The 10,922-nt window shown below is 44.3% G+C and overlaps 1 protein-coding gene across 1 annotated transcript in view; it reads left to right on the forward strand.

Annotated features, from left to right (window-relative positions):
• Window positions 1-2,345, forward strand: part of SCML4 (Scm polycomb group protein like 4) — a 41,288-nt gene extending 38,943 nt beyond the window's left edge. Inside the window, exon 7 of the mRNA XM_058802717.1 lies at window positions 2,220-2,345. Within this exon, the coding sequence (XP_058658700.1) occupies window positions 2,220-2,345 (126 nt within the window). The remainder of the gene's footprint in view (window positions 1-2,219) is intronic.
• Window positions 2,346-10,922: the final 8,577 nt, after the last annotated feature.

Raw genomic sequence — 10,922 nt, forward strand, 5'->3', positions numbered from 1 at the left:
ATAATTTACTTAGAAGCACTCACTGTCATTGACAAGGCCCAGCTATTGCCCGAAATAGTTGCTTTGGCAATCAGCTCATCTGAGCTGGGAGAGAGAGGCTGCTGGGACCAGCAGGAAGAAAACAGCTGGAGGATGTATCCTGAACGTGGGCAGTGTGCTTCCCTACTGCTCTACCAGGCCATTTGGGTGTCAACCTCAGTCCTGAGACCCAGCTCTTCCAGCCTGCAGCCCACATCCCTCACTGCCCCAAAAGATGCTACAGGATGTCCTGGCTCTGTCTGCTCTTCCCACCAGGAGCAGAAGCTTTGCTTCTTGCCAAGACACCTGAGGAGCTCTGTCACAGGTAGCTCCTGAGAGTGTCCACTAAAGACTGAGAAATTTCCTGCACCTCCCATCGGCTGTTCCCTGCTCTTTCAGCAGGGCTGTGTGCCAGGGACAGCCGAGCTCATCACTGATGGAGCTCTTGGGCTCACGGAAAGGAGCCCCTGCCCTGGCCAGGGACCTTGCAGCAGCACCGTGTGAGATCCCATGGAGACTCCATCAGCAGGAAAGACTTGGCAGAAAGATAGGGGGGAAAGGAAATGGAGGAGGGGAAAGGTGGCCCTGATGGCACTGAATGTTACCAGTTCCAGACCTGGTTCAAAATCTGCTGCGGCTAATGTACATGTGGGAACCACGTTATCAAAGTCTTCTTTCTTAAAATTATTTTTAAAAGGGCTGACACAGTAATACTGTAAAGAAGTCAAGCCAAGGACCTGCACAGGGAAATGGCTAATATGGGCTATTTAATTGGATATGAATGCTCCCTCTGGTATACTATTGTCATGGAGTTTAATCTTGACCCCTACACAGTAATAATAATGGAAATAATAAAATGCTGAACTCAACATTTAGAAGCAGCTGCCTCCACACCTGACCCTTGACAGTGTTTTTACCCTATGGCACCACAGTTAAAGGAGTTCTTATTTTATTTCTTATGCAAATAGTAATTATATGTAACACTTATTCTCACTTTACATTAGCTTCCTTAAAATAATGGCAAGGAGAGCGGGGAGGTGGAGAGAGTTGCTATTATGGATAGAGTGGGGGTTGCAAAATGAGCAGCATTAATTGATTGAGTTAATCAGAAAGTGACCTTAACTGCTCATCAGATAAATCACCTAGTGAATGGAATAATAATGATCAGGGCAAATTAGGATCCATAGCATTGCTTAATAAGTAGGCAATGGATCACAGTGGAAAGATCTGGCCATCAAAACCATAGAACACAGTGTAGACAGCATTGGTGTGTGTGTATCTGTGTATGTGTTTGCACACACACATAGCACTTGCGATGCTTTAGCTCTGACACTTCAAGTGTGTAAATGTGCTGGAAGCTGTGGGAATAGGCAGTATTTTTTGGCAGATCCACTGATAGACTCAGGATAAAACAGACAGGCTTTGGGTCCAAGGAAGAACAGTACAGCTGAAAGCATGGGTCTACAGCCCATAGTAAAGGAGAGTCTGTTTCACTGTGGGTTCAGGCTTCTTTTGCAGTAGTACTTCATAATTTCAAAAGGTTTTCAAGCCAACAGTTCTGAGATAAACAGCTGAGCTTGGTGGCAATTTACTCCATTTACATGAGGGTTAAATTAAAATCTAGCAAATTTAATAATAAATGCAATTAAATAAGCAAGTTATTACTCTCTTGAATCCAAAAAAACCCCATATATATATATGCGCACATGCACGTATACCATATACTTGCAACACTGGGTATAAGTGTACTGGGGACATGTGAAACCCACAAATAGCTGGGGACAAAACTGAAACTGAGATCCAGAGGTGTTCTCTTAGCAGTTTAATATGATTTCATCCTTCGCTGTCTCCATCATTCATACCTTTCTCTCAAGGCTGACTGGCTTTTCTCAGAATTGCACTTAGAACAGCACTGATTTTAAAAAATTCTACTTTTAATTGCAAAGTAAATTGAAAACCTAAACTAATCTTATAGTTCCTTGAAGAATAAAAAGTAATATTTAATTAAACCTTCCTTCATGGCTTTCTCCTATCACATCTCAGATTTCAATTTTTTTAATGAAATTTCAAAATGCATGACATTTCAGGTAGCTCTATCCTAAATGACACGCTGTTTTTAATTCACCTTGTTTAATGTGTCAGGACACAGCACTTAAATGGGGGTTAACACATTTTGATTCTCTTCCTCTCTTTGAAACCAGGAAATTGATGGTAATGCTTTGTTACTGCTGAAAAGCGACATGATCATGAAATACCTGGGGCTGAAATTGGGACCAGCACTGAAACTCTGTTACCACATTGATAAGCTCAAGCAAGCCAAGTTCTAATAATTTCTTGAACAACAGAATCTGAGCTAAATCTAGATGGAAGACTAAAGGTAACGTTGCCTTACAGAAATGCATTCATTTGCAGATTGCTTTTCCTTCTTTTTTATCAAAGACTTTGTCTTTTTTGACATTTGTGCATTGTCACCTTTTTTTAATCCAATGGGATCTTTTTGGGCTGCTTTGTGTTAATAATTTGCCAAAAAGTATATAATTACAATAATTATTTTGTATCATTAATATTATTATGATTATAGTAAGTCCTATTTTTGTAACCAGAAGTGGGAAATCAAAACCAAACACAGCTGCAGCATATGCATAGGACTGCTAGAAGACAAACCAAGAGTCCCTCGCTTGCCGCCTCTGAGGAGTAATCGCTGACCTGCATTGCCTGGGCACCAGCTCCACTCTCCATGCTCTACCCTAAACAGGGCTGGAAAAGTGCAGCCTTTGGTCACCTTTTGTCTGATGGAAACTGCCCCGTGTCTTGCACTATCCGCAAAACTTGAATTATTCACTTAAAAAGAAACAAGAACAAAGAAAAGGGGGGGAGGGAGAAAAAAGAAGAAGAAATAATTTTAGAAAGAGGGAGGGGAAGGCTTTTCCCCCGGCTGAAGAACTTTATCCCGCTAGAGGGAGCAGCCCTAGCAGGCTTGAGCTCTGATGCTGCGGAGCTTTGCGTCCGATGGGCTTTGGCCGTCATGACTCCTACCGAGCCCGTCCGTAAACACCGCCCAGGAATCGCGGGCTCCCAGCGGGATGCTCCCGCCGCCGTTTGCAGATAATCCATTCAAGGGGAGCCCGAACGCAGGGAGTGTTTGTGGCAGGATGTTTCCTGTCCCCCCGAGGGGGGGTGGGAGGCAGGGAGGATGGATGGATGGATGGATGGATGGATGGATGGATGGATGGATGGATGGATGGATGGATGGATGGGATGGATGGAGGATGGATGGGTGGATGGATGGATGGGTGGGTGGGTGGATGGATGGATGGATGGATGGCTCCCACGGTGTCTGGTGCGCACATCTGTCAGCTCCGCTCCCCGAGCCGCCTGTCTGCCACACACTCTGTGCCACTCCCGGAGAAATCTGAATTCCTGCGCTTGTTTTTGTTTGCATCTTTAAAAAACAAGGAAGCTGGGTGTGATTCTTCCTGCTGTGCACTTTGCACAGGCCCAGGACAAATGCTGTAGGGTTGGTTCCTGACTGTGGTGTGGCTTTCAGTACACAGACAGATGTGTTGGACTATCTCAAGTGAGTTGAAAATTCACTTCTGCCTCTTATACAAATCAAAAAGGTGCTTATTGACACTCCATGTAACTGAGGGGGACAAAACAGGTCTCAGGCTGAGCAATGTGTATGAATCTGTGGAATGAGTATATCCTTACTTTCATCCACAAAGGATGACTATGAAGGGACGCATCCATACAGTTCAAACCCCTAGTGCATGACAGGGAGAGGTAGCAAGTGTTTGTAAGTCATGCAGGTGATTTTAGAGCTTGTTAGCTCAACTTTACTGAGAAACAGGGTCCTGATAGTATGCAAGATTGTTTGACCCTGTTTATGTAGAAAAGAATGTTACCAAAAATACCTCATGAAATAAAATTCAACTTGATGCATGTTGCTAGACTAGAACTCCTACAAAAAGATACCCGTTCAAAGATGTGCTCCTGGACATCCTTAAAAGTAGGAGAAACCAAATCCTACAAGACTTTCACTAAACTCCTGGGGACTGGTCTCCTAATTCAAAAAACTTGTCATAAATTTGCAGGATTGGATCTCTACAGGACTGACCATCTTTCAGCAAATCCTCTCTGCATGCTGAAATACCCTAAATAGGAATAGCTGAGGAACTGTGTTAAATGAAAAGTCATATGTGTCATTGAGTGACATAATATAGGGAACCCTAAACGTGCCAATGCTTGTAATGCAGCACCCATGTACATTACTTTGTGTCTCTGGTATAAAGAATGGAAGTCTCTTTGGTCAGCTGTTTGATTGAGGCAGAGGTGACATTCCATCAACAGCAAACCTGTACAGATCATTTTTCACTCTTACATTCCCAAAACATGTAAAAATCTTGCTGTATTAGTAACATCTCCTTCAGAGAGTCCTCAAACAATCTTTTTTTCCCCTCATAATTACAAACTTAGGTAACCTCTCTCCATTTCTCAAAATGGGATTTTAATTCTTTCACTTAAAATCCCACCTTGCTGTAATGTATCAGTAATCAGAGCTGGTTAGACTTTATCAGATGGTTTCAATGCTGGAAAATCCCACTTTGTCAAAATCAAAACTCTTCATAAAAGCATGTCACTTTCTAACATTAAATTCTATTTAACTGAAACTACAGCTTTCAGTAGTGTCAAAACATCATTTTGACATTTTGGAAGTGGAACATTTTTGTTCCAAGAATATTTTTGCATTTGATTGTGTTTTCCTGGAGGATCTGTAGCTTCACATTTTGTTCTGAGAGTGAGGGGGGAAAACCACAACCCACAGCTAGATTTTCCTCATCAAGAAGCCTTCTGATTCTGTTCTGTGTCTAACGCCTGTTCTGTGTCTCACCCCTTCCCTCCACTCCCTGCCCCTACTCTGGATGTTACAGATGAGGGGGCTGACCATACCAACACAGTGTGAAGAGACTCCATGGTGGAAATGATGTTCATGCACATGATTTAACATGCTGAGATGGTTTTCGTGTATGCACCTGACACACACAGTCAGTGGTGCCATCTCATTTGATATCACACTTGTAGGTACATCAAGGACCGTCCAGGCCATGATATTTAATGTTCTGTTTTTCACAGGGGAGGCAGTTAGTGGAGTCCTTTTACATGCAAGTAATTTCCTCATTGCATGATGTTGTTTTGTTTTATTTCACTTGAGAGGCAATTAGGAGACAAACATTATTGCAATCGCTGTAATATAGAAATTGTACCTAATTTTTATCTTTCAAATCTTGTCAGAGAAGGTAATTAAGCAGCTCTGCTGTGCTGAGGGGGTCAGGCTGTCTCCTCAGAACAGGCACTAAAGAACCAGAGTATCCATGTCAGCTGCCTCTCCACTGGCTGCTGCTTTAAGCTTTGCCTGTAGAACTTACTTTGCTTGCTATTCCTTTCACAGCTCTCCCTTCAGACTGTAGCCAGCCAGTTGTATTTTTTAACTGTTCCCAACAGGTGGGTGGATGTGTAATACCTTTAAAAGCAACACATGTGCCTCTTTTCTTCTTCTAAGCACTTCTATTTGGATCAAAAGGCACTTTGGTTGCTCCAGGCAGTTTCAATTCTTTGTGAGCTTTCACTTTATTTTTTTCCTTAAAAAAGCAAGCAGTTGAAGTCCAAGGACTTGGGGACCATTCCTCCTGTGCTTGAGTGGTGGTTACAGGGCATTGGGAGCACAGAGCCAGTGCTCCCTGGCACACCATCTTCTTGGATCTACCATGGCTGACCAGCTCAGCCCCAGCTGCCAGAACTGGCCAGCCTCACTGCTTCCCATCCACCTGCCTCTTCTCCCGCACCAGCAAATGCCTCCCTCCCAGCCAGACCTAATTGCATTTCAAGAAATGCCTCTGGGAATGCCTCCACCTCTCTGAGCCCACTGCCTTGCTTGGCAGGCAGAGGAGAGCAGCAGCCTTTGCAGCGTCAGCAACTTTGCTCAGCGTGATTCATGCAGGCAGGCACCCTTGGGACGGGCATGTAAAGCATCACTCTGGGCTGTTATTGGCCTTAAACTGATGGCTGGATTTCTATAGCTTGTCAGCAGTCTTCATGAGATACACTTCATGCCTTTGTAAAGGACGGATGGCTGTGAGAGATTAAATGGAACATTATTAGCAAAACCAGCAATAATTAGCAAAACAACAAGAAAATGGCTGATAAAGTTTTTGTGTGGAAAGAATGCCGCTGTTGGATCAGCAGCAGGAGCACACACCCTCCTCCTCTGAAGCCTGGTCCTGGCTGCAGCAGCCCTGGGTGGTCATTCCTCTCGCCCTGGCACAGCCACCCCATGGCTCATTCCTGCCCATGGATGCAGCACCCCCCATCACTGGCTGCACTGTTTAGGGGCTGAGCAATCTCAGGGAGGAATCTCAGCTCTTACTGCCCCAAAATATACCCAAACCTCTCAGTTAATTAGTTAGTGCCTTCTTTGTTTGCCTGCCTACTCTTTTCATTTGAATAGCTTCTGTCTGAAAGAAAGACACCACGAGGGAGATCCCCAGATCCTTCAAGCAGTCTGTGAATGACCCTTCAGCTCACCCCACAGAGGAGCATCTCCATGGTCAGACATCTGCCTGGATACAACTGATCCTCCCTCTGCACCAGAAAGGGAGGCAAAAATTAAATGCCCCCTTTTTCTTAATTAAAATTAAGTGCTTTTCACGTCCTTCCCCTCTCCGACCTACAGCCTCCTTCCACAGAGCCAGTTTCTCACTTCTTCCCAAAGCAGCAAGGAGGGAGACAGGGGAGGTGCCTGAAAGGACTGCCTGCTGCTGGCTGATCCAGCAAGGCAGCAGGCATGGAAGGACCAAAATCAGCTGCAACTCTGGTTTGAAACTGGTTTGGCTGGAGAGAGGGATTTGCCCAGGGATTTGGTCTGGGGGATTTTCCTGTCAGATACATGCAGGTTACACCCCAATGTTTCAGTCTGCACCTTCAGTCATTGCACATTCAGTCTGTTGCAGCATGGATTTTGTCTCCAAATCCAACTTCTTGAGCTTGTGTTAGGGAACTGCTCTGCTGGCACAGGCTGCTTCCACATGAGCAGGCTTGGGGTTGCTAGGGAAGAAAGTCATAACAAGCGCATTGAAGGTAAAAATTCAGGGAAACAGCAGGTCAGCAAGATCCTCCTTCCCTTTCCAGGCACTTCTGTGGGCAGACCTTTACTCAGCAGCTCCACTATGGGGCAGAATGTGCTGATTTTTGGCCGAGGTAAAGTTAAAACACACCCACACACCTTCCCACTGGCAACTGGGTCATATGGAGCCATAGGGATTTTCCTCCTTTCCAGAATATGGCCCTAAATTCACACATTTTTACCAGAGAACACAAGCATGTAGCTGCACACACTGCCTCTGATGCCTTGAAGGAGTTGCATGCTGTTCTCCAATCCATGCTTCCTTCATGGACAATTGGAATTTGATTCCCTTGGAAATCTAAAATTTTCCTTGAGAAAGAATCACTTTTATTCACTGCCATGAGTTAAATATCATGGAAACATGACTGCTAACAATTTGCTTCACATAATTTGTACTAATGCTAATAAGCAACAGCTGCAACACTTCCTGTTGTAAATTCTTTTGTGGTTGCAGCGGAATTATCACATCTGTACTTCACAAATCCGATAGACTCGAGCACAGCTCGCTCATTCTGGCCCCAGCTCCAGCAAATCCCTGTGCCTCAGAAGTGCAGCTACAGAAAGATGTATTTACAGTCTCTGTCTCCCTTCGTTCCCAAAGCCTCTGCTCCCCACCAGGTACCTGGAGCAAGAGGGGGTGAGGCTGGAGGGATGTGGCAGCCTGGGGGTCAGCCAGTGCGTGCATGGTGTGGTTGGAGCAGATTGCTCTCAGCAAAGATGTCATTGACCAGCCAGGTTTACAGCAGTTCAAGCAGACAGGTTTTGGTCAGAGGCTAAGCACAGGAGAAAAGTGATTTATTAAAGAAAAAGAAAGAAATATGAGTGTACAATACCCTGCCACCATAAGACTTAAGCTGAAACCCAAGAATCCTTCAACTGTAATCTAAAGAAAAATGTTTCCCTCACTCAAGACTCTAAATAAAGCATGTTAGGCCAAACCCAGGTCCCACTGAGGTCTGCAAAAGTTTTTCTATTGAATTCATAAGACTGGGGCTTGGCTCAAAAAGCAGGTCAAGCTTCAGCCATATCCCATAGTAACCAGAGCCTAACAAGCTATTCCATGCTCTCTTACAAAGAGCAGAGACCGCTGCTGGCCAGCTCCCTCTCCCCTGCTCCCAGCAGAGCTGCTAGCTCACTGGAACAGAGTTCTTCCAGCTGCACCTCTACCTGACCCCAACACCTTCTCCTGTTAGCTCTGCATTTTAGCTATGAGTTTCATGGAAGGTGGTTTGGGTTTTCCACTTTGGAGCAAACCAAAGCCCATGCCCCGAGGATTTCAGCTGTGCCACTGGGCAGAAACTTGCACTGATCCGAACATGACTGTACTGGGAGATTTCCACATGTTCCTGAGGCAAAGGCTGAGGTGGAATTTAAAAATAAAATTTTTCAAAATGAGTCTCAGTGACCCACAACTTTTGGCTCCTTCAGCATCCACCACACTTCATCATACTTCAAATGGTCAAGTCTCTTGGTAGTGCCATAATTGGACAGGAATAGCTCAAAGAGCTTCAGAAGAGACTCCATCTCTGACTACAGTCTTGCTCCTCTTGCTCCATGGGCAGCTGCCAAAAAGCAGTGTTTGGGGAGAATGTGTGAGTGTCTGTGGGTTGCTCAGAGAGGCTTGCCTGGCTGCACAGACAGGCTGTGAAGTGAGTGAAATAATGGAAGGACAGAGCATCTAGGAAGGAGGGGCTTTTAAAAATGGGAAAGCCTCTGGCTTCCCTGGGGTTCCCAGGGAGGTTGTGCCCTGTCTCCAGGCAGCCCTGTCTGTACTGAACTTGCCCTGCATAGCACAGCATGTCTTTATTACCCAGTGTCTTCCCATGGTGTTGTATAAAAGTGGGATCACGCTGCCCTTTGAGAGTGCAACCAACTCCATTTTGTCAGACATCTCTAAAAGAATGAAGAGTAGCAAAAATCTGAAGTCCAAGTGGAATGAGGACATTTCAGGGTGGAGCAGTTTCACAGGTTTCAATGTCTTCCAGCTGAAATGTAGAAGGAGAGAAAAATAACTTCTGAATTGAAGTGACTACAAGCTAGTGAAAGACTAGTGATTAATATCATCCCTCACTTTGATGGTTTCCTGTTTTATGGCCCTGAGCATTTGCTGTAGTGGCAGTGCAGTGAATAGATCTGCATGTCCAGGTTCCACTCAGACCAAATGACTGTCTCTAAAAACTATCTGTCTTCTTCATGGTTCTTCTAATATGCCATAGCATCCAGAAAGTTTCTGATCAGCTTGGTAAGAGTCAGTATTTAAAGAAAAACATATTTTTTCCTTTTTTAAAAATTTTTTAATCTTGTGGCACAAAACTTCAGAAAGCAGCTATAGCCACAGCTGTGTAGCAGGTCAACATACCCAGCTTTTCATTTTATGCCTCTCAGAAACCTAGCAGTAAAAAAATCTTTTGCTTACTCTGTCTATGTACATACAAGAAGCCAACCTAGATTCCAGTCTTCCACTGACCCTGTAAATGGCAGTGTTAACTATAGTAGAGTTATTGACACTCTAAATTTAGTAGAGTTGTTACACATTTTTATCAGTTTAAACAAAATCTGTATCTCATTTGATAGACCTGTCCTCTGACAATATTGAAATTTAAATGCAAGCTGGTTTGGCTGCTGTTATCAAAACTTGCCATCAGTATTTGTGTCACAATGACATGTAAGGATTGTGTCCAATGCTGTGCAGGGATACTGTGAGATGCTCAGCCTGTCTTGGAGACTTGACAGCTTCGTAGGGCAAGAGAGACAACCTAAGGAGAAAGGTTTCCTGGAGACAGTTTTTGTTTTCTATTGTAGATAAATGCTGAAAAAAATAGAAGTAAATGGCATGAATTTCCCACAATGATGTGAGTGGAAAATGGCAGAACACTGAGAAAAATGAAGCAAAGCTTCCATGAAGGTGAGCATCATTGCCTCCTTCCCAACACTCTTAAGCCTGGCCTTTGGTGAAGCCAGGGATCTGGACCCAAGCCTCCTGGTTGAATCTAGTGCCTTAGCCACAAGACCCTCTGCTCTCACTATACTCTGTCTTTTCTCCCAGTGCTGTCCACATCTGTGTCCTCACACAGCCCTTAATTACATCCTTATGAATCTGAAAAATAATACCCAAATGGGCCTTTAAACATCACTTAGTCCTTTGCCCTGCACTCATTCTTCTCCTCTGCTATGTAGGTTTTTTTCCCCTGGAGCTTCCCACCCCTTTCCATTCCTATCTTCCCACTGTAGTTTCATTTTTATCTCCCCAGTTCCATTCCTGCAGCATTTCTTCTTTTCCTTCCTTTCCCTCTCTCAGTAACCATGCACGTCTCCTCCATCCTTGCCACAATTCCTTCTCTACCTTTTGGCTCTTCCCTGTTCTTCCATTTCCCCTCTCTCTTTGTCTAATTTTCTGCAACCCTTTCTTTCCTTTCAATCAAGTGCCCTTTACAGGATAATCTTGTACCAGTTCTACTGTGACAGAAACTACCATGCACTGACATCTTTGAATTAGGTTGTCTGTACACTTTTTGACATACTCTTTATCTCATAGAAAAACTCTTCTGCTGCTTTCATTCAGCAGCATGAAAGGCACTTCTTGAGAATGGTCTTTAACTAGTTGGCTGATGACTATTTGCAATAAATATCTCATTAAAGTCTCAGCACTTTTATGAAGGATAAGTGCAGCTTCTCCCCGTAGCTTCCATCTTTTCCTGTGCTGCCTATTGATAGTCAAGCTGCT

Source organism: Ammospiza caudacuta, chromosome 3 (assembly GCF_027887145.1).
Source record: "Ammospiza caudacuta isolate bAmmCau1 chromosome 3, bAmmCau1.pri, whole genome shotgun sequence".
Taxonomy (NCBI): domain Eukaryota; kingdom Metazoa; phylum Chordata; class Aves; order Passeriformes; family Passerellidae; genus Ammospiza; species Ammospiza caudacuta.